Source organism: Capsicum annuum, chromosome 6 (genome assembly GCF_002878395.1).
Source record: "Capsicum annuum cultivar UCD-10X-F1 chromosome 6, UCD10Xv1.1, whole genome shotgun sequence".
Classification (NCBI taxonomy): Eukaryota; Viridiplantae; Streptophyta; class Magnoliopsida; order Solanales; family Solanaceae; genus Capsicum; species Capsicum annuum.
This window is the reverse complement of record NC_061116.1, coordinates 215,053,596-215,077,861: the sequence shown is the minus strand read 5'-3', so window position 1 is coordinate 215,077,861 and position 24,266 is coordinate 215,053,596. Positions and strand designations below refer to the sequence as shown.

Sequence of the window (24,266 nt, the reverse complement as noted above, 5' to 3'; positions counted from 1 at the left end):
GATTTTCAGTATAGGCAAGGGCCGAGGATGTAGGGTTCACAGTCTCAAGGAATTGTAGCTCAGACCTCTAGGACATACCCATGCTGTGAGAAATGTGGGAGGAATCATTCAGGGAGATGTCAGTTTGGCGCTATAGTGTGTTATTCGTATGGCCAACTAGCCCATATCCAGAGAGAACGTCCGGTAGCAAAGGGTAATGTTAGTGGCTCTAAGTCACAGGCTAATTCTTCTGCACCACCATCGCCTCAGAAGGGTGCCACTTCAGCCATCGAAAATAGCCGCAACCGGTTGTACACCTTGACCAACCGCCAAGAGGCAGAGGCCTCACCGGATGTAGTTACTGGTACGTTGCAAATTTTTTCCCGTGATGTTTATGTGTTACTTGATCCCGGGTCTACCCTGTCTTACGTGACCTCTTATGTGGCTGTTGGTTTTGGGTTTGAGATCGATATAATTGGCAAACCTTTTTCTGTTTCCACTCCGATGGAAGACTCTATTGTGGCTAGGAGCGTGTATAGAAATTGTGTGGTAACTGTTTATGGGCGGAATACTCCGGCAGACCTCATAGACATAGACATGGTTGATTTTAATGCTATCTTAAGGATGGATTGGCTTCATTCGTGCTATGACACGCTAAATTATAGAACCTGAAATGTTACTTTCTCTTTCCCGAATGAGCCAACAATAGAATGGGAGGGGCATTCTTTAGCACCTAGAGGGAAGTTCATCTCTTGTCTCAGAGCCTGTAAACTCATTTTTAAGGGCTGTTTGTATCATCTTATTCAGGTTAAAGATTCGAATACCGAAAGACCTTCTCTTCAGTCTGTCCTTATGGTGAATGAGATCCCAGAAGTTTTTCTAGATGATCTCCCAGGAATACCACCTAATAGGGAGATAGATTTTGGTATTGATTTGTTTCCAAATACCCATCCCATCTCTATTCCTCCATATAGAATGGCTCCTGCAGGGTTGAAAGAGTTGAAAGAGCAGCTAGCAGATCTTCTAGATAAAGGTTTTATCCATCCTAGTGTTTCTCCCTAGGGTGCACCTGTAATCTTCATGCGAAAGAAAAATGGTTCCCTTCGTATGTGCAAAGATTACTGCCAGTTGAATAAGGTTACGATTAAAAATAAATATCCTCTTCCTAGGATTGATGATCTTTTTGACCAACTTCAGGGTGCTAATGTTTTTCAAAGATAGACCTTTATTCAGGATATCATTAGTTGAAGGTTAGGGAGTCAGATATTCCTAAAACAGAGTTTCAAACCGGATACAGTCATTATAAATTCTTAGTCATGTCCTTTCGATTGGCTAACGCCCCTGTGGCTTTCATAGCCCTAATAAATAGGGTGTTTCATCAGTTTCTAGATCTGTTTGTTATAGTTTTCATTGATGATATTCTAATTTATTCCAAGAGTGAGGAGGACCATGCCAATCACCTCTGAATCATCTTTCAGACTCTCAAAGATCATGAGTTGTATGCGAAATTTTCCAAGTGCAAATTCTGGCTTAATGCTATTGCTTTCTTGGGGCATATCGTGTCTAGTGACGGGATTAAGGTGATCCCCATAAGATTGAGGCAGTGAGAAAATGGACCAGACCCACGACTCCAATCGATAGTCAGAGCTTCTTGGATTTGGCAGGGTATAAAAGAAGATTTATAGAGAGTTTTTCTTCCATAGCTTCACCACTTACTAAGTTGACTTAGAAAAAGGTGAAGTTCGTCTGGTCTGACTATTGTGAGAATAGTTTTGAGAAGTTAAAAGATAAGTAGACAACTGCTCCTATTTTGACTCTTTCAAAAGGTGCGAAAGGGTTTGTTGTGTACTGTGATGCATCTCGTGTGAGACTTGGATTTTTACTTATGCAGCATAGTAAAGTGGTGGCTTATACGTCTAGGCAGTTAAAAGTGCATGAGCAAAATTACCCCACCCATGACTTAGAGTTAGCGGCTGTGGTGTTTGCGCTCAAAATCTGGCGGCATTATCTCTATGGGGTACATGTTGATATATTTACTGATAATAAGAGTTTGCAGTATGTTTTCTCACACAAAGAATTGAAACTCAGGCAATAGCGGTGGTTGGAACTTTTAAAGGATTATGACATGATCCTGCACAACCATCCGGGCAAGGCAAATATGGTAGCTGATGCCCTCAGTAGGTTATCTATGGGCATTCTTTCGCATGTTGAAAAAGGAAAGAGGAAGATGGTGAAGGATATTTACTGACTTACAAATCTAGGAGTGCGACTCTTGGATTCTGAAGATGGGGGAGTGGTTGTTCATGAGGTAGCTAAATCTTCCCTTTGTGCTGAAGTTAAAGAGAAATAGGTTGAAGATCCAATCTTGATGCAGATCAAGAATGATGTGGGTCAACAGAAGGTGATGTCTTTTGAAATTGGTGGTGATGGAGTTTTGAGATATCAGGGCAGACTATGTGTGCCATATGTAGATGGGTTACGAAAAAGGATCCTTGATGAAGCTCACACTTCAAGGTATGTTGTTCACCCAGGCTCTACTAAGATGTATCATGATCTGAAAGCTATTTACTGGTGGAATAATATGAAGCGTGATGTGGCTAATTTTTTTGCCAAGTGTTTGAATTGTCAACAAGTAAAAGCAGAGCATATGAGGCTAGGTGGTACTTCTTAAGAGATAGCCTTGCCTTTATTGAAATGGGAAATGATCAATATGGATTTCACTACGGGACTTCTGAGGTCCTGAAATTAGTATACTTCTATTTGGGTAATTATTGATCGGCTGACCAAGTCAGCTCACTTTCTGCCTGCGAGGACCAACTATTCGGGAGATGACTATGCCAAGCTGTACATTGAGGAGATAGTCCGTTTACATGGAGCACCTGTATCCATCATATCTGATCGAGGTACGCAATTCTCTTTGCAGTTTTGGAGGTCTTTTCAGAGGGGTTTAGGTACCCAAGTGAACTTAAGTACTGCATTCCACCCTCAGACTGATGGGCAAGCTGAACGCACCATTTATACTATTGAGGATATGTTAAGGGCCTTCATAATTGACTTTAAGGGGAGTTGGGTGGATCACTTGCCATTGATAGAGTTCGTATATAATAACAGTTACCATGCCAGTATTAAGATGGCTCCTTTTGAGGCATTGTATGGAAGAAGATGTAGGTCGCCAATAGAAATGTATGAAGTGGGTGAGACTCAATTTTTTGGTCCTGATCTTGTTCATCAGGCAATGGAGGACGTGAAAATTATTAGAGAACGACTTAAGACAGCCTAGAGTCGACAGAAGTCCTATGCCAATGTTAGGAGAAGAGACTTAGAGTTCTAGGTTGGTGATTGGGTGTTTCTCAAAGTTTCTTCTATGAAGGGAGTCATGCGTTTCAGGAAGAGAGGTAAGTTGAGTCCTCGCTATATAGGTCCTTACCAGATTTTGAGAAGGATAGGGGGAGTTGCTTATGAGTTAGAGTTGCCTACAAGTTTAGGCTCTGTTAATCCGGTATTTCACATATCCATATTGAAGAAATGTATTGGAGACCATTCCCTAGTGTTTCTTGTAGAGGAGATCAAGGTGACAGACTCATTGTCATATGAAGAGGAACCTATTGCACTCTTAGATCACCAAGTTCGGAAGTTGAAGAGCAAATAGATAGTGTCAGTTAAGGTGTGGTGGAGAAATCAGAAAGTTGAGGAAGCAACTTGGGAATCAAAAAATGACATGAGAGATAGATACCCAAACTTGTTTGATCCGGTGGATGATGAAATAGAAGGTACAATCCTTGTATTATTCTTTTATGGCCTTAGTATACATTAAATCGTGCTTGTCTGTGTTCCGCGTCATCATTCGGGGATGAATGATCCCAAGAGAGGGATAATGTAACACCCCACAAAAATCATCCATGCGTTAGCTCGTGGTAATATGCTCTTAGAGTTAAATGACTAGAATTGTGTCAAAGAAGCTTAGTCTCATTTTTTGACTTTCAAAGTGAGTAAAGTTTAAACCATATATAATTTCCCTAATTTAAATTTTTATCATGTGGGGAATTGAATGCGCTTTCCGTCGAAATAAGATTCTCCCAAATACGATACCTGGGAAAGAAGTTATGGCTAATTTAAGTTCTAGTCGTAAAACACCGTCATTTTGATGCTTGGTGCATCGCAGAGGGGGCCTATTTAGAAATTGTCAAATTCCAACAGCATAGAGCGATTGTGGCGCGTCGCGCTAAAGTTTTAGTCCCAACCAGTGGGACAACGCGATTGTGGCGCGTGAATAGAAATTGTCAATTTGCAGTGAGCCACCATGATTGTGGCGCGTCGCGGTGGCACATGAAATTGGGCTCCTAGTTATATTTTTAGTCCGTCTCATTAAGGATATATTGGGTATTTTCAACCCCCTTATTATCCTAAACACGGTATTTAATCTCAAATGACCTCATTATTGATATTTTCATCAAAACCCATCAAGAACACTCCTTAGGGTTTCAAAGAAGAAATCCCAAATAACTCAAGATTTAACTGTGAGTTTTCAAGATTGATTGAAGATTTGGAACCCCAAATCGTAGGCTTCAAGAATCATCCATCAAATTCTAAATTGAGGTACGTGGGGTTTATCCTAAAAACTACATGGGCTTGTAAATACTAGAACATGATTTAAAGATTATCAAGCATGAATTTAGAAAGGGGTTTTTGAAATACATGATTTATTATGAATATTTAATTGTATTGTTGATTTGGTCTTTAGGCCTTTCCCCCTTAAATTGATTTACATGTGTATGTATATGTATGAAAATTTAGATTTAAAATTGTGTGAGAGCACAACTTATGAAATGCATGATTTATGGCTTGAAATTTTTTTACGCAAATACCATAGTATTTTGAGCATGATTTAGAGATTTAAGAGAGGGAGTTTTTTGATGTCAATATATTTTATTAAAAGAGAAAGATTTGCATGAGATTAAGAGATTTGATATGACCACCTTGCATCATTGAAAGTTTGACAAAGAGAGTTGCATACATCTGTTTACATGAGTTTTAGAGAAAGAGTTCTTTGCAATGATTTATTGATATGGTGGTCCCGAATTTATGTTTTGAAAATAGAGATTGTAATATGCTGATAATAGCTCAGAGACGTGACTTGCAAGTCAATGGTATGATGATACCATAAGTATGTATGCTATAATAGAGTATGTTTTCAGAGTTTGTTTTCAGAGAATGGATGTTTTAAAGAGCTAAAAATGAACTTAAAGAGGGTTAGGTGGTTGCCCAAATGATACAAGTATGATTATGATCATGACACTTTTGAGAATTTTTGAAGACTAGTTGCTAAAGAGCTCTTTTGTCATTTCTCTATTATTTGTAATGTTGTATAAATAAAACCTTGTAGGGTTTATTTTCTTAGTTTATGCTTGATATTGAAGACACTACTCTTGTGAGAGAGAGTTCTCAAAACTGAAATTAGGGTATAAGGGTGGATTCTCTTGTGTGTTGCAAAGCTTGAGACTTTGGTGCTTTGAGAGGTGGATGCCCCTCTTGTGTCATTGTAAGAGTTAGGTTTTTGTTATATGAAGTGTTAAAGGTCCAAGAGTGAATATGCTCTTGGGTTGTTAATACTACATCAACACTTGTCTAACTATCTATCTTTGTTTCTTGTCCTAATCTTGTAGTTTTTGTTGTTTTTGTTCATTTGGTTATTGTGGTTGTAACATTGTTGTTCTTTATTTTTATTGTCATAATATAGTTTAGTTTGCTGCTGGAAATTAGGTGTTAAATACCTCATTACATGGTGTTCTTGAATCCGAGAGGAGTCACCAAAAGAGGTCCATAGTTCCTTGAACTAGTGGACTGTTTTGGTGTTTATTTTCTATGTTCTTGGGCTGTCTTGTATCATTTGATATCAAAGCAAGGTTTCATTTTGTTGCAACAAAATCAATCTTGGGATTGTTATCTTGAAAATAAAAAAAAAGTGAAAAGAAAGAAAAAGAAAAAAAGTTACTAATCACGTTTTTAGGGTCTTTTAAAAAAACTTGATTTTTGTGTGTTTTTTGTGTTTCTAGTGTTATATCCTTGTTACCTAACACTATTAGAGTCAAGAAATTGAAAATACCAACAAAAAAGAAGTGTCAAAATCGAAAATTCCCCCCCTCCCCCTCGAAAAAAAAACCCATTTTTGACCCTAGGTCAAATTTTGAGTTTTTGATTTTGTGTTTTTCTTGTGTTTTTAGTGTTAGATTTGTGTTCTCTAAAACTATAGGAGTATGGAGTTAGAATTTGAGCTAAATTGGAGGTTATTTGAGCCATCCACCATTGTTAAGCTTGAGTTTGAAGAAACCTGAAGTGAGATCTCATTGTGGGAGGTTGTTTTGAACTCACGTGTGTTTTGTTTTGTAGAATTTGTATTGTATTGTTGTGTGTGGTGTTGTGGACTGATTGGGTGTCTTTTTGGACCGTAACTTGAAGGGTTATTTTTGGAATAACCACAATGGAACCTGAGGCTTCAAATGCTCAAATAATGGATAATAATGCCATCAATGTCATTTTGGCTCGCCTTAAACTATGTCCCGAGATGTGGCTAGGTTGAATGTGGGTCTTGAGAAATTAGATACGGATGTGGCATCAATAAGTGGGAGATTAGAACGTGTGGAAAGCCAAAGGAGTCTACCTTCCACACCTCAAAATAATTCCCCAACTAATACCCCCGAGACCATGCACCAAATGCTATATCCACCAATTTCCACGAATCCAACCAATTTCTACTCCCAAACCCCACTCCACCAAGTCCAACAAGAAGGGCTTGGAACCCAAATACCACCATGAAACCCAAACCCTCTCATCCAAACTCCACTTGACCAAAGACCTTACTATCTAAATCCAATCCCGCCACACAAGCTCCACTTAACCCAAATAGACCCATCCATGTTGAGGGCTATGGTAGGGGAGAATAACATGGTGGTTATGGTCCGTATGATGATGTTTACTTGAGGGAAGAAAGAGTGAGGGTTAGACATGGGGAGTTAGACTAAGAGGTGAGATATGGCCATCCAAATTGAGATGTAGGTCTCAATTCCATCAAAGTGAGCCTTCCCATTTTCAAAAGTGAGAGTAATCTTGAAGCCTACCTTACATGGGAGTCGTCTTGTGACAAGATCTTCCAACTTAATGATCTCACCGAAGAAAAGAAAAGTTGCTATGCTATAGCTCACTTCGAAGGGTATGCTAATACATGGTGGGAGTATGTTAAACGGTTTGGGAATGAGATGATTGGGGGACAACCTCCTCCTTGGTTTCAGTTGAAGAACCTTATGTGGCAACGGTACTTTCTCGAGACTTATAAGCATGAGCTTCTTGCAAAATTGTATAATTTGAGGCAAGGGAGAAAGAGTGTCATGGCTTACTATGATGAATTTCAACAATTAATGTTGAAACTTGATCACCGAGGCGAGCAAGTAAGTCATGAAATTGTGCGCTTTAAGGTAGGGTTAAAAAAGGACATCTCCACTCGCATGACTCTTCACAAATTTGACACCGTAGATGACATCTTCCACATGGTTTTAGAGGTTGAGAGAGAGCTCAAAGAGAACTTATTCATATCTACCCAACCTGAGGCCACTAAGGGTTTCCAAAAACATCCTACAAGGTATGAAGGTAAATTGAATTCTACTTCCAATCCCAAGGGGTTTCAATGCTTCAAGTGTTAAGGGTGGGGGCACAAGGACAGTGAGTATCCAAATCGGCAGAATATGATCCTAAGGAGGGGTAGATTGTACTATCTTGGAGAAGAGGTGGGCATTGAATCGGTTAAGAATGATGACAAACCACAAGATGGAGAGCAAAAAGAAGCCAAAGTGTAAAATAAAGAGTATAGAGAAGATGTGTGGCCGGAAGAAGGAGATTGTGAAGTGCCTCTGTAAAAGAGGTGAGCCCGTGAATTTGTGGTCAAATTCCTCTCAAGATGGAGAGGATGATACAAGTATGATTATGATCATGACACTTTTGAGTATTTTTGAAGACTAGTCACTAAAGAGCTCTTTTGTCATTTCTTTATTATTTGTAATGTTGTATAAATAGAACCTTGTAGGATTTATTTTCTTAGTTTATGCTTGATATTGAAGACACTGCTCTTGTGAGAGAGAGTTCTCAAAACTAAAATTAAGGTATACGGGTGGATTTTCTTGTGTGTTGTAAAGCTTGAGACTTTGGTGCTTTGAGAGGTGGATGCCCCTCTTGTGTCATTGTAAGAGTTAGGTTTTTGTTGTATGAAGTGTTAAAGGTCCAAGAGTGAATATGCGCTTGGGTTGTTAAGACTACGTCAACACTTGTCTAACTATCTATCTTTGTTTCTTGTCCTAATCTTGTAGTTTGTGTTGTTGTTGTTCGTTTGGTTATTGTGGTTGTAACATTGTTGTTCTTCATTTTTATTTTCATAATATAGTTTGGTTTGCTGCTGGAAATTAGGTGTTAAACACCTCATTACATGGTGTTTTTGTTGTGTTCTTGAATCCGAGATGTGTCACCAAAAGAGGTCCATAGTTCCTTGAACTAGTGGATTGTTTTGGTGTTTGTTTTTTTGTGTTCTTGGGATTTTTTGTATGCCGATCCGGGTATATTATTTTTACATTGGCGATGACAGTGTGGTGTAGCAGAGTCAGAGACTCCAACCCTTGCGGCACACTTGGGTTGGAGGCTTTCCCGCTGAGTTAATGATGGATTCCATATAGCCTGTGGAATTTCAGAGTTGTAGGGTATACCACCTAGCACAGAAGTAAAATTAAGAGTGTCTCAGAGTTCAGATAATTTTATAGAGTCTTTCGAAAATGCCCATGAGATTTCTTACTATCTGATATGTTTTTGAACTGTTGTAAATTGCTCTCATATATATTGAATATAAACTATTATTTTGGATCTGCTCTGTGTACCAGTACATCTGTATTGACCTCCTACCTCCCAGGTTCGGAGGCTCAGTCTAAGGGTTCGGTTAATCAGTAGAGTATTCTAGAGAGAAGTGATCTGTTCAGTGGTGAGCCTTCTTTGTTCCAGAAGGCCTGTTATTTCAGATTATGTTATTCCATTGGTTTGGTCTACTGGGGCCTTGTCCCAGTTTTCAGAGTAGTTTTGAGATGTAGTAGAGATTTCGTAGACTGAGTCAGATCTTATTCAGATATTTTGAATGGCAGTTTTCTTTCTTATGTCTTGAAACCCAGAATTAATGACCATGTTTCCGTATTAGATTATATTTCCGTATTTACTTTTATGATATGAATGTTGTGCATGATTACCAGATCAGATAGAGTAGGACGTCCGGGCCTTCATGGTCCGGGATGTTCGTCACGGCCAGGACCTAGTTCGGGTAGTGACACTCATCCTCATATTCAGCCAGAGGTTCAAGCTTTACTTCTTCGAGAATCATTCCAAGAATTAATATTCTTCTTTGTAGGGTATGTCTCGTCTAGATATTGGTGTATTTGATTGACATTATCCTCATCCTTAGGCCGAGGCTCAAGCTCTAGATGTTGGAAAACTTGATGTCTCTGTCCTTTCTCATTTGCAGTATTAATGAGGTTCTGCTACAATTTCAGCTCTCAAGAAATCCTATGCTTTATGTTGTCTTCATGAAGGATTTTTAGCCTTCCGTTCAAGCTCCACAACTGTAAGAATTTTAGCAAGGTCGGCTTTCACCATTTTTTTAAGCTTATCGCATTCTTCCTTTGAAATTCACCTTCTGAAAACATGGACAAGCAAACATCTCCGGCCATATTTGTAACTTGAAAAAATCATGATCCCTGTAATTACTAATAATGAATCATTATATTCTTCTCCTTATTAATTTATGGCTCATAGAAAATATCTTTTCCAAGAAAAAGTAAATTTCAAAAGAAGAATATAATTTAATGGAGAAGATTATAAAGTACTACCGGGTTATTTGTTAAGGGGATGAGATATTCAAAGTTATTCCATAATAGAAATAAAACTTATTTCACTATTATAGTACATATCGATGGGATAAATAATTTCAGAATTAACTAATGCCCCTAAACCAAAGGCTAAGATAAGATAATTTTTTATTTTGAATGAAATTATTATTTTTTGTCCATCCTACCAAATGACTACTAGGATTCATGAAGAGAAGTAGTTACACGTATGTGCTCAAGATTAGAGTCAACAATCTTGTTTATTTTGAAAGGATCATAAGGCAAATAAATAAAGAACATGATACATTGTAAATTTATTTCTAGTAAGAAGTTAAGATCTTGTTGAGAATTAAGGAATACACAAAATTAATATTGTTATTTTTATCTTTATTATAAATTGTTAGATTTTTTTGGGTCATGGGTCGCCCATGTGTATCGACCCGACCTGACGACCCGACCCGTTTCTAAGTCTGAAATAATTGAGATTAATGGATAGTCTCATTTCAAAAATTGGGGGGAACGGTTACAATGAAACCTCCAAAACTGCTGAAGATTCCACTATATATTATGGTGCTTCTTCATCAGGAAATGACGGAAGATAAAAAGAAACAACTTGTATCAGTATTTTGGCAACACAAAATTTGACTCTCCAATTAACAAAAACTCCAAGAAAAAGGGCATTTGGTTTTTGATAATCACGCTTTGATCCCAAGAGATTCAAAGCAGACATGGGGCAGATTCTTTCTATAGCAAAATCAATTCCATCCACTGCAAAAATATCAAGGCACACACTTTTTTGTTCCGTAATTTTCTATCAGTGGCATCGGAGATACGTTTAAATGCTGATTTTCTTATCTATTTTTAAATCAGTGTGAAAATTCTAAAAATTAATCGTTAAGAATTCTGTACATACCTGTTAGAGAAAAAAAATCTCCATAAAAAGATCTGGGAATATGAACCCGACGTAAATCAAAATATCTAACTCGTGATTTGTGATGAGCCGTGCTATAAGAACGCTTCAAATTTGATTTCTTTTTCATTTCTCCATAGATTAGTGAAAGAAATTGAGTTTTAAAAAAAATATTAAGAAGAAGAAGATGAAGAAGGTTTATGGAAGTTTGTTTCTTGAAGAAGATGAAATAAACATGAAGATGAACTGTGCATTTTTTCTTTGTCAATAATGATAAATAAAAAGAGGATTCTTAACTTTTTCTTTTGGGTGTTGTATACGATAAATGCCTAGAAAAGAGTTTTTCTAGAAAATAGTTCCTAGAAGATAGTGCAACTAATGTTAGCACTATATTTTACATTTTCACTAATAGTTCCATTACTGTTTATTTTATTTAAGAATAAGTATTTAGAATAATTAAATGAACTTGTTATATTTTCCCTAGAAATGGACAATGATGTTTTTTATTCTTGCTATTTTTTTTTCATTATTCATTAAAGTGGATTAAATAAGTTTATAAATTAGAATTGATATAATTGTTGTCTTAATTAGTTCCTAAATTTTTTAACAGATTTTACCTTCTACGATAAATTGTTACAGAAGATGTCACATTGACTGGTTCAACCATTTTATTGTGTCTTGGTTTCAATTTCAGAAATGGCTGAATGGGGACAAACTCAAATCACTCCAAGTGGGAGTTCTGGATGTCCAGCAAAGAGACAAAGTGGAAGAGCATGTCGTCGAAGGACATCTTTTCGAGGTCGTAAGATCATACGAAATGGTGTCTCCAGGATGACCCAAAATCTGTTATACAATGAGAAGTCTATAAGAAGGGAAAAAGAGAAGAATCTAATAAACTTTTTGTCTTTTAATATGTCACCTAGTATTACAGTTGCTAATTTTATTCATTTATTTCAATTTTTGTCATTTCTGTCTTAAATTTAGTGCTTTTTTAATTTGACCAACGACACTCTAGACATCATGTATCACTTTATCTTTTTTAGTTTTCAATGCACATTCAGTCCCGAGGTTTGCACATGAACTCTCAATGCATGGTGCTTTTCATCTTTTTATCTTGACCATTTAAGTCTTGAATTTAGTGCTTTTTTAGTTTGAGCAACGACACGATAGACATCATGTATTACTTTTGCTTTTTTACTTTCCAACGCATACAAAATCCCGTCGTTTTTCACGTGAACTTTTAATGCTTAGTGCTTTTCAGTTAATTATCTGGGAATTTTAGTCTTGAATTTAGTGCTTTTTTAGTTTGAGCAACGACAAACTAGTCATCATATATTTTTTTTTTTTAGTTTCCAATGCAAATTCAGTCCCGAGGTTTGCACATGAACTTTCAAAGCTTAGTGCTTTTCATTTTTTTTTCTTGGCCGTTTAGTCTTGAATTAGTATTTTTTTAGTTTGACCAACGACAAGCTAGGCATCATGTATTACTTTTCATTTTTTAGTTTCTAACGCATATTCAATCCCGTCGTTTTTCACATAAACTTTCAATGGTTAGTGCTTTTCAGTTTTTTATCTAGGCCGTTTTAGTCTTGAATTTAGTGCTTTTTGAGTTTGAGAAATGACACGCTAGACATTATGTTTCACTTTTTCTTTTTTAGTTTCCACTGTATATTCAATCCTGATGTTTTCATGTGAACTTTCAATGCTTTGTGCTTTTCAGTTAATTATCTTGGTGTTTTAGTCTTGAATTTAGTACTTTTTAAGTTTGAGCTACAACACATAGACATCAAATATCAGTTTTTCTTTTTTAGTTTCACTGCATATTCAGTCTCGAGATTTGCACTTGAACTTTCAAAGCTTAGTGCTTTTCAGTTTTTTTATCCTGACCTTTTTAGTCTTGAATTTAATGCATTTTTAGTTTGAGCAACGACACGCTATACATCACGTATCACTTTTTTTTTTTAGTTTTCAATGCATATTTAGTCCTGAGGTTTGCATGTGAACTTTCAAATTTAAGTGCTTTTCAGTTTTTTATCTTGGCTGTTTTAGTCTTGAATTTTGTGTTTTTTAAGTTTAAGCAACGATACACTAGATATCATGTATTACTTTTTCTCTTTTAGTTTCCAATGCATATTCAATCCCAATATTTTTCATGTGAACTTTCAATACTTAGTGCTTTTCAATTTTTTTTTGTCCTTGCTCAGTTTGACCAACGACACTTTAATGATCCAGGACTACCCCCTAGTCGTCACACGGTGCTTACGTCCCCGAAGGACCACAAGCTAATTCATGAATGATATCTACTGTGAGGACTGAAAAATAATACTGAAATAAATATAGAATAATAGGCTGAAATGCCATAAGGTTCAAAATATCTAAAATACTGATAATGAATATTACCATCTGAATCTGAAATAGTGTCTGAAAAACCTCTAACTGAATCTGTCTGGTAGTGGAGTTGATGGGACAATCCCCTAACTAACTCCATCTACTAAATTACTACTAAGCTGAAGTACTAAAATAAAAGCATATACTCGATAGATGAGGACTGACTGCTAAATATGCTACTGCTGGCTGAATCTGGCTAAGCACGGTCAGGAACCTGAGCGTCCGAACCTATGATATGAAACATCATAGCGCAATAAATGGGTATGAGATCAGTATGTGGGAATGTACTGGTATGTAAATAAGGTAAGATTGCATGCATGGGTTTTGTAACGCCCCGAAATCTAGTTCTCAGGACGCCACACGGTGCTCCGAACTACAAGTAGTCCTGAGCTAACCTTGGCTGCCTTCTAACACATCTGAATCTCAACATAGGGAAATATTAGTATAAATCATGATAAAATGCAGAAAACCATCTGAATATATCTGAAAGTACTAATCTCATCAATCTGATTAAACAAATGCTGAAAATCTGAATGCTAACTCAAAGGTCTAAATCTTAATCTAACAGTCCAACAAACCTCTACTTTATGAATCTAGCGAGTCACTGGGACAGGCCCCAGCTTACTCAACTATCTGAAATGAGTAAAGAAATATCTACTAGTAATTTGAAAATCTGAATAACTAAGCCCTTGAAACTATAAGGACTCACCAACTGTAGGGATGTAGATAAGATGCTCGAAGGTCAATCACACTGCTGAGACTGAGCACCTATACCTACATTATGAGACAATGTAGCATATAGACATATATATGGATCAGTACTTTGATGATGTACTGAGTATATGGGGTGTATGCAATAAGTAAATAATAACATCACACTTTATAAATCATGCATGCTAAACGTAAATGACTTACATAGCTCGAGTAAATTTTAAATACCTGCATATATTCTAAATCTTGTGATTCATTACACTTAGTTCTAAAAAATCTGTATTCTCTCTTTGTTCTCAAATCATGTAAGCTAGATGAAATCTGAAGCTCATTCTGCATAGTAAATACTTTATCTCAAAAAGCTATTTTAAGAGCGGGGGACATCTATTTAGGAGGTTTTTCTAACCGACATGTACACCATGTGAGCATCCATGGTGTTCCATGACTAGCCCCCATAAGGTTAGGGCTGTTCTACCCTTGCCATCGGAATAAAAAAATCTCATCTCAGTGATCACAATCTCAGTCATCCATGTAGAAGTGAGGATAATCTAAATCCTACGTTGGCATATAGTTCTAGGGTATGAAACTGTAGTAACGTACCCATCTCGGTACTAAATACTACTCCCAATCTCATGCTCAAAATCTCAAGAAAAATCCACTTTAAAAGTAATCTAATGATTTATAATGAAAATCAGCTATAAATCTGTAAAGTGGATTCAAATCTGTTATGAGACCAAAAGGTCAAATCTTTATCAAAATCTGAGGATAATCTTATCATAGGGTGCTCATAGCACAAACAATCTTGAAATAATAATCTTTAAATAGGGCTTAATGACCAGTGTACCAATATCATGATAAAACATCTAGAAATTCATGCTTGATAATATAAATATTCATAATTCATCATAAAATCTGAAAATTTCAGCAATAAGCATAATAATATGAACATACCCATGTAATTCAACTTTTAAAACATTAGAAATATCATAATCTTGCATATAACAATAATGGGTATAATCTCTAGATTAAAATTCATGGGAAAACACATAAAACCATGTATCTTTAATAATTAAAATAGGTTTTGGGCACAAGGATGAAAAATTTATCCTTGTTCAAACCCCACATACCTTAGATGATGAATTAGATGCACAAGCTTGCTTTTTGAGACTCTATTTGCACTCTTGAATGAAGATTCTTGAAGCTCTTGGTCTAGGGATCTTAAATCTTGAATCAATTTGGAGAAAGGATGGTGGAATATTGAGTTTTTGGAAATGAATGTTGAAGCCTAGGGTTTTGGATGAGAAAAATTTTGATGAAACTTAGCATATAATGCTTCTAAAAAGGCTTTAATCTCGTGTTTGGACGGAATGAGGGTTGGGAAAAAGTTCAAAATACTCCCTTTAACTTCTAAACGAAACTAAAAGAATGAGCTGGGGTCCCAATTTTTGGCCTTGGTGCGACACACCACAATTGCGCCAAGCCACTGGAAAATGCCAACTGGGAACTGGTCAAACTCTGCTACGCGGGGTCATCGCGGTGCCCCTTTGGAATGCCATTTTGGCATATGGTGCGGCGCGTCATTATCACGCTGGACCTATGGAAATTGACCAACGGGAAATTGTCCTCTCCACCATGTGCCAATATCATGAAGGGCCATTAGAAAATAACAATTAGGAATTAACACTGCTCCGCGATGCGCTAAGGGTCTAAATGACGGTGTTTTACGATTGGAGCTTAATATAGCCATAACTTCTTACCTGGTTATCAGATTTAGGTGAATCTTATATAGTTGAAAAGCTTATTCAATTTCCTACATCATGGAAAGTTCAAATCTAAGGAATTCCACTTAAATTAAACATTATTTATTCTAAAAGATAATCCTTAAAATTTTTCGGGATGAGTTAAAGCTAGGGAAATCGCGAGGTATTACAGTTTTATATGTATGAATTATAACTAACTGAATGATATACAAGAACTAGATTACCATACATGGAGGATCTGTAACTACTGAACATACTATGCATACTGTGACTGAGCATACTGGAACTGAATATGATAACTAATAACTAAATATACTGGTAATCTGAGATTATTGATAACCTGAATTACTGGAAATTGAGTGACTATATCTAACAGTTCTAATTCTGTAGAACTGAATTAAGTTTTATTCTGAAGACTGAGACTGAAACTGAAACTGTGGGAGGTTACCATCTAACCAACATGTCCCCAAATCTGAACTGATAAGATAACTGAGCTGGGGTCCAATATTTAACCCTAATTAGAAGGGTGTCAGTACCATGCCACGGGTACTAACATTGGCTATGAGTTAACCCTAACTAGCAGGAAGATATTTTGTCAACCCTCACTAACAGAAAAACTTATGAGAGATGTGAGAACCCTTATCTAGAAAGAAGTCATCTCAATCTACGCTGGCTACGTAGTTCTGGAGCTTAGGGAATGCTTCTAGGGACCCTGTCCTAACTAACAGGTATGTCCCTATCCCTAGGCTCACTCGGTGCTAAATCCTACTCCCAACTGAAGGACACTTAACTGAGTATGCTGAACTGGACTGATACTGAGATTACTGAATTTTTCTAAGTTCTGTAACTAACTGAGTTCCACTGAGTTCTGTAATGGACTGAGAATACTACTGATCATAAGATGACTGATACTATTCTGTAACTGACACTGGCTCTAGATAAATAGCTAAATTATCAGGTATTAAATACGCCCAGGACTCGATAGCTTGAAAAGTAAAGCAAGACATCATCTTGAATAACATAACGATGTTCACTTGGTCATAATTCATTCACAGAGACATTTCATCAAACACTTGTAATGCATTAACTTGTACATGAATGGGGAATACATATTAGCATACTATAGTGGCATTATTTCATTCTCATAGACAATTTATCAAACACATGGGAAGTATTCTTGGTTCATTAAATCATAAACATTAACATGGCTACAACAATCAACTTGCAAATTGAAGGGTTTATCATGAATATCATGTAATTCAACATATACTAGAATCAATTCTTGAAACTTGTAATTTAAATCATGGATTAAAACTCAAACAACATCATTAACATAAATTCAATCTAATTCAAACATGGAAATCATAAATCATAAACCTTGTATTTTGAAAAAGGATTCTTAGGCTCCATGGAAGGTAAGGATCCATGAATGAACATCACATATACCTGAGAAGAAGAGTTCTTGAAGGTTCTTGGAGAGATTCTTGAGGATTGACCTTGATTCTTGAACTAGGGTTTTTGCCTCCATTTTGGAGAAAAGTGAATAATGAAGGATTTTACACGTTTTTAGGGATTAAATCCCACATCTGGGCGGAATAAAATCACGGGAAAAGACCATTTTAACCCTGAGCACAACTTTAATTTTTTGTAAAATTTTTCTGATCTGGACCTCTGGTGTGGCGCGCCACTATCGTGCCAGGCCATTAGAAAATGACGACTGAAAAATTGCATGGTGGCATGACACAGTACAATCACGTTGCCACCTTGGTCGCGACCTGAAAGCTCATCGCAACACGGTGGTATCGCGTTGGAACATTGAAAAAGGACAATTCTGAAATTGAGCCTTTACGTGAACTGTCAATATCGCAGAGGCTCACTGGTTTTTGATAATTACCACTTTGGCTGGCTCCGCGACACGCTGATGGCTCAGGTGGTACACTGTCTTACTAAAATGGCCATAACTCTTCACCTGAGTGTCGGGTTTAGGAGAATTTTATATCGTTGGAAAGATAATTGAATTTCCTACTCAATAAATATTCAAAATATTGAAAATTACACATGTATAAAAGTGTATTCATCTTTAAAGTAAGTCTTTGACATTTTTGGGACGAATTTAAGCTAGGTAAAAGTATGGGGTGCTACAGACACACTATACGTCATGTATTACTTTTTCTTTTTTAGTTTTCAATGCATATTAAATTCCGATATTTTTCATGTTAACTTCAATGATTAGTGCTTTTAGTTGTTATCTTGGCTGTTTTAGTCTTAAATTTAGTGCTTTTTTAGTTTGAGAAACGACAGGCTAGAAATCATATATCACTTTTTCTTTTTTAGTTTCCACTAGATATTCAATTCTGAGGTTTTTCATGTGAACTTTAATGCTTAGTGGTTTTCAATTTTTTATCTTGACAGTTTTAGTCTTGAATTTAGTGTTTTTTTAGTTTGAGAAAACGACATGCTAGACATCATGTATCGCTTTTTCTTTTTCTTTTTTTCGTTTCCAATGTATAATTAGTCCCGAGGTTTGCACATGAACTTTCAATGCTTAGTACTTTTCAATTTATTTTTACTGATTTAGTCTTGAATTTAGAGCATTTTTAGTTTGAGCAACGACACGCTAGACATCATGTATCTTTTTTTCTTAGTTTCCAATGCATATACAGTCCCGAGGTTTGCATGTGAACTTTCATAGTTCAGTGCTTTTCAGCCTTTTATCTTGGCCTTTTTAGTCTTGAATTTAGTATTTTTTTAGTTTGAGTAACGACACGCTAGACATCATGTATTACTTTTTCCTATTTTACTTTCCAATGCATATTCAATTCCAATGTTTTTTAACGTGAAATTTCAATACTTAGTGCTTTTGCAGTTTTTTGTCTTGGCCGTATTAATCTTGAATTTAGCTTATTTTTAGTTTGAGTAACTACAGGCTATACATCATGTATTGTTTTTTCTTTTTTTGTTTCCAATGCATATTCAATCCTGACGTTTTTCACGTGAACTTTCAGTGCTTAGTGCTTTTCAATTTTTTATTTTGGCGATTTTAGTTTTGAATTTAGTGCTTTTTAGTTTGAAAAAATACAATATAGAAATCATGAATCACTTTTTTTTTAGTTTACAACGCATATTCAATCGAGATATTTTTTTTGTGAACTTTCAATGCTTAGTGATTTTTTATTTTTTATCTTCGCCGTTTTAGTCTTTAATTGAGTGCTTTTTTAGTTTGAGCAACAACACGCTAGACATCATGTATCACTTGTTCATTTTGAGTTTCCAATGCATATTCAGTCCCGAGGTTTGCACGTGAACTTTCAATGCTTAGAGTTTTTCAGTTTTTTATCTTGGTTGTTTTATTCTTGAATTTAGTACTTTTTTAGTTTGAGCAACGAAATGCTAGACATCATGTATTACTCTTCCTTTTTTAGTTTCCACAACATATTCAATCCCGACGTTTTTCACGTGTACTTTTAGTGCTTAGTTCTTTTCAGTTTTTTATCTTGGCCATTTTAGTTTTGAATTTAGAGCTTTTTTTGTTTTTTATCTTGGTCGTTTCTGTCTTGAATTTAGTGCCTTTTTAGTTTTAAATTTTGGTCGTTTCAATTTTGAATTTAGTACTTTTTCAGTTTTCGATTTTGGTTATCTCTCTTGAATTTAGTGTTTTTTTCAGTTTTAAAATTTGGTTGTTTCTATCTTGAATTTTGTACTTTTTTAGTTTTCAATTTTGGTTGTTTCTTTCTTTAATTTTTTGGTATTCAATTTTGGTAGTGTTTTTTCTTTTTCAATTTTGATAGTTTCTGTCTTGAATTTAGTGCCATTTTAGGTTTTGATTTTGGACATTTCTGTCTTGAATTTAGTGTCATTTCAATTTTTATTTTGGTCATTTCTGTCTTGAATTTAGTGCCTTTTCAGTTTTCGGTCTTGGTCATTTTTGTCTTTAATTTAGTGCTTTTCAGTTTTCGATTTTGATTATTTCGTTCTTGAATTTAGTGTCTTTCCAGTTTTTGATTTTGGTTGTTTCTTTCTTGAATTTAGTGTTTTTTCAGTTTTCGATTTTGGTCATTTTTGTCTTGAATTTAGTGTTTTTCAGATTTCGATTTGGGTCATTTCTTTTTTTGAATTTGGTGATTTTTTAGTTTTCAGTTTTGGTTGTTTCTGTCTTGAATTTAGTGCTTTTTCGATTTTCAGTTTTGGTCATTTCGGTCTTGAATTTAACGCTTTTAGATTTTTCAATTTTGGCTGTTTCTGTCTTGAATTTAGTGTTTTTCGGTTGTTTCTGTCTTGAATTTTGTGCTATTTCGGTTTTCAATTTTGGTCATTTCTGTCTTGAATTTGTGCCATTTTGATTTTTAATTTGGTCGTTTCTATCTTGAATTTAGTGCCTTTTTAGTTTTCAATTTTGATTGTTTCTATCTTGAATTTAGTGCCTTTTCAATTTTTGATTATGGTCATTTCTGTCTTGAATTTAGTGCCTCTTCAGTATTCGATTTTGGTCGTTTCTGTCTTGAATTTAGTGTTTTTTTAGTTTTTGATTTTGGTTATTTATGTCTTGAATTTAGTGTCATTCAGTTTTCAATTTTGGTCTTTTCTTACTTGAATTTAGTGCTTTTTAAGTTTTCACTTTTGGTTGTTTCTGTCATGAATTTAGTTCTTTTTTAATTTGAGCAATGACACGCTTGACATCATGTATCACTTTTTCTTTATTAGTTTCCAATTCATATTCATTCGTGAGGTTTGCACGTGAACTTTCAAAGCTTGGTGCTTTTAAGTGTTTTATCATGACCGTTTTAGTTTTGAATTTAGTGATTTTTCAATTTTCAATTTTGGTTGTTTCTGTCTTGAATTTAGTGTTTTTTTAGTTTTCAATTTTGGTTGTTTCTGTCTTGAATTTAGTGTTTTTTTAGTTTTCAATTTTGGTCGTTTCTGTTTTGAATTTAATATTTTTAGAATTTTAAATTTTTGTTGTTTTTGTCTTGAATCTAGTATTTTATTTATTTTTCAATTTTGGTCGTTTCTGTCTTGAATTGTGTACCATTTTTGTTTTCAATTTTGGTTGTTTCTATCTTGAATTTAGTGCCATTTCGATTTTTGATTTTTGTCATTTCTATCTTGAATTTAGTGTCTTTTCAGTTTTTGATTTTGATCATTTTTTCTTGAATTTAGTGCCTTTTTAGATTTTTATTTTTGTCATTTCTGTCTTGAATTTAGTGCCTCTTCAGTTTTTGATTTTGATCGTTTCTATCTTGAATTTAGTGCTTTTTTAGTTTTCGATTTTGGTCGTTTCTGTCTTGAATTTAGTGTTTTATAGTTTTCGATTTTGGTCATTTCTTTCTTGAATTTAGTGCTTTTTAAGTTTTCAATTTTGGTTGTTTCTGTCATGAATTTAGTGCTTTTTTAAATTGAGAAACAACACGCTTGACATCATGTATCACTTTTTCATGTTAGTTTCCAATTCATATTCAGTCCCGAGGTTTGCACGTGAACTTTCAAAGTTTGGTGTTTTAAGGTTTTTTATCATGACCATTTTATTTTTGAATTTAGTGATTTTTTAGTTTGAGCAACGACCCGAAAGACATCATGTGTCGCTTTTTTTAGTTTCCAAATGCATATTCAATCCCGACGTTTTTCACGTGAACTTTTAATGCTTAATGCTTTTCTGTTTTTTACTTGGCTTATTAGTCTTGAATTTAGTGTTATTTTAGTTTGAGCAACGACTCACTAGACATCATGTATCACTTATTTTTTTTTAGTTTCCAATGCATATTCAGTCCCGAGGTTTGCACGTAAACTTTCAAAGCTTAGTACTTTTTAGTTTTTTTATCTTGGCCGTTTTAGTCTTGAATTTAGTGTTTTTCTAGTGTGAGCAACGACACACTAGACATCATGTATTATTTTTTCTTTATTAGTTTCCAATGCGTATTCAATACCCATGTTTTTCACGTGAACTTTCAATACTTAGTGCTTTTCAGTTTTTTATCTTGACCATTTTAGCCTTGAATTTAATGCTTTTTTACTTTGAGAAACGACACGTTAAACAACATGTGTCACTTTTTTTCAGTTTCCACTGCATATTCAATCCCGAGGTTTTTCACGTGAACTTTCAATGCTTAGTACTTTTCAATTTTTTATCTTGATCATTTTAGTCTTGAATTTAGTGTTTTTTTAGTATGAGAACGACATGCCAGACATCATGTTTCACTTTTTCTTTTTTGTAGTTTCCAATACTTATTCAGTTCCGAGGTTTGCACGTGAACTTTCAAAGCATATTGCTTCTCAGTGTTTTATCCTGAACGATTTACTCTTGAATTTAGTATTTTTTAGTTTGAGCAATGACACGCAAGATATAATGTATCACTTTTTTTTAGTTTCCAACGCATATTCAATTCCGTTATTTTTCATGTGAACTTTCAATGCTTAGTGATTTTTAGTTTTTCATCTTGCCATTTTAGTCTTGAATTTAGTATTTTTTTAGTTTGAGCAGCGACATGCTAGACATCATGTATCTCTTTTTCTTTTTTAGTTTCCAATGCATATTCATTCCCGAGGTTTGCACGTGAACTTTCAAATCTTAGTGCTTTTCAGTTTTTTTGTCTTGGACGTTTTAGTCTTGAATTTAGTGTTTTTTTTTGTTTGAACAACGACATGCTAGACATCATGTATTAATTTTCATTATTAAATTACTAATGCATATTCAATCCCGACATTTTTTACGTGAACTTTTAGTGTCTAGTGCTTTTCATTTTTTTTCATCTAGGCCATTTTAGTCTTGAATTTCGTATTTTTTTAGTTTGAGAAATAACACGCTAGACATCATGTATCACTTTTTCTTTTTTTAGTTCCCATTGCATATTCAATCCTGATATTTTTATGTGAACTTTCAATGCTCTGTGCTTTACAGTGTTTTAGTCTTGAATTTAGTGCTTTTTTAGTTTGAGTAATGACACGGTAGACATCATATATCAGTTTTTCTTTTTTAGTTTCCAATGCATATTCAGTCCTTAGGTTTGCACGTGAACTTTCAAAGCTTTTTGCTTTTTAGTTTTTTTTATGTTGACCTTTTAGTCTTAAATTTAGTGTTTTTTTAGTTTGAGCAACGACACGCTAGACATCATGTATCATTTTTTTTAGTTTCCAATGTATATTCAGTCCCAAGGTTTGCACGTGAACTTTCAAAGTTTTGTGCTTTTCAGTTCTTCATCTTGGCCGTTTTAGTCTTGAATTTAGTGTTTTTTAGTTTGAGCAATGATACACTAGACATCATGTGTTACTTTTTATTATTTAGTTTCCAATGCATATTCAATCCCAATGTTTTTCACGTGAACTTTCAATGTTTAGTGCTTTTCATTTTTTTAATCTTGGCCATTTTAGTCTTTAATTTAGTATTTTTTTTAGTTTGAGTAACGACATGCTAGACATCCTGTATTATTTTTTTATTTAGTTTCTCATGCATATTTAATCCCACGTTTTACAAGTGAACTTTCAATGCTTAGTGCTTTTTAGTTTTTTATTGTGGTCGTTTTAGTTTAGAATTTAGTGTTTTTTTAGTTTGAGCAATGACACGCTAGAAAACATGTATCACTTTTTCTTTTTAGTTTTCAATGCATATTCAATCCCGACATTTTTCACGTGAACTTTCAAGACTTAGTGCTTTTCTATTTTTTATCATGTCCGTTTTAGTCTTGAATTTGTGCTTTTTTAGTTTGATCAATGACACGCTTGACATCATGTATTAATTTTCCTTTTTTAGTTTCCAACACATATTCAATTCCGGCGTTTATAACGTGAACTTTCAATGCATAGTTCTTTTTAATTCTTGTGGCCGTTGTAGTTTTCAATTTAGTGCCTTTTTATTTTGAGCAACAACACGCGATTATCATATATCACCTTTTCTTTTTTAGTTTCCAATGCACATTCGTCCCTAGGTTTGCACGTGAACTTTCAAAGCTTAGTGCTTTTTAGTTTTTTTATCTTGGCTGTTTTAGTCATAAATTTAGTGCTTTTTTAATTTGAGCAACGCAACACCAGACATCATGTATTACTGTTCCATTTTTAGTTTCCAATGCATATTCAATCCCAATGTTTGTCACGTGAACTTTCAATGCTTAGTACTTTATAGTTTTTTTTTTTATGTTTGTTGTTTTAGTCTTGAATTTAGTGCTTTTTTAGTTTGAGCAATGACACGCTAGATATCATGTATTACTTTTCCTTTTTTAGTTTCCAACGTATATTCAATCCTGATGTTTTTCGTGTGAACTTTCAATGCTCAGTGTTTTTCATTCTTTATCTTGGTAATTTTATTCTTGAATTTTGTGCTTTTTTAATTTGAGCAACGACACGCGAGACATCATGTATCATTTTTCTTTTCTAGTTTCCAATGCTCATTCAGTCCCAAGGTTTGCACGTGAACTTTCAAAGCTTAGTTCTTTTCTGTTTTTTATCTTGGCCGTTTTAGTCTTGAATTTAGTGCTTTTTTAGTTTAAGCAACGGCACGCCAGACATCATGTACTACTTTTTCTTTTGTACTTTCCAACGCATATTCAATCCCAACGTTTTTCATGTGAACTTTCAATGCTTAGTGCTTTTCAGTTTTTATCTTGGCCGTTTTTGTCTTGAATTTAG

At 34.8% G+C, this 24,266-nt stretch overlaps 1 protein-coding gene across 1 annotated transcript in view; it reads left to right on the top strand.

Annotated features, from left to right (window-relative positions):
- LOC107873901 (spastin-like) overlaps nucleotides 1-24,266 on the top strand; it is a 33,865-nt gene that overhangs the window by 1,282 nt on the left and 8,317 nt on the right. Inside the window, exons 4-6 of the mRNA XM_047414566.1 lie at nucleotides 113-343; nucleotides 491-579; nucleotides 787-852. Of these exons, the coding sequence (XP_047270522.1) occupies nucleotides 113-343; nucleotides 491-579; nucleotides 787-852 (386 nt within the window). The remainder of the gene's footprint in view (nucleotides 1-112; nucleotides 344-490; nucleotides 580-786; nucleotides 853-24,266) is intronic.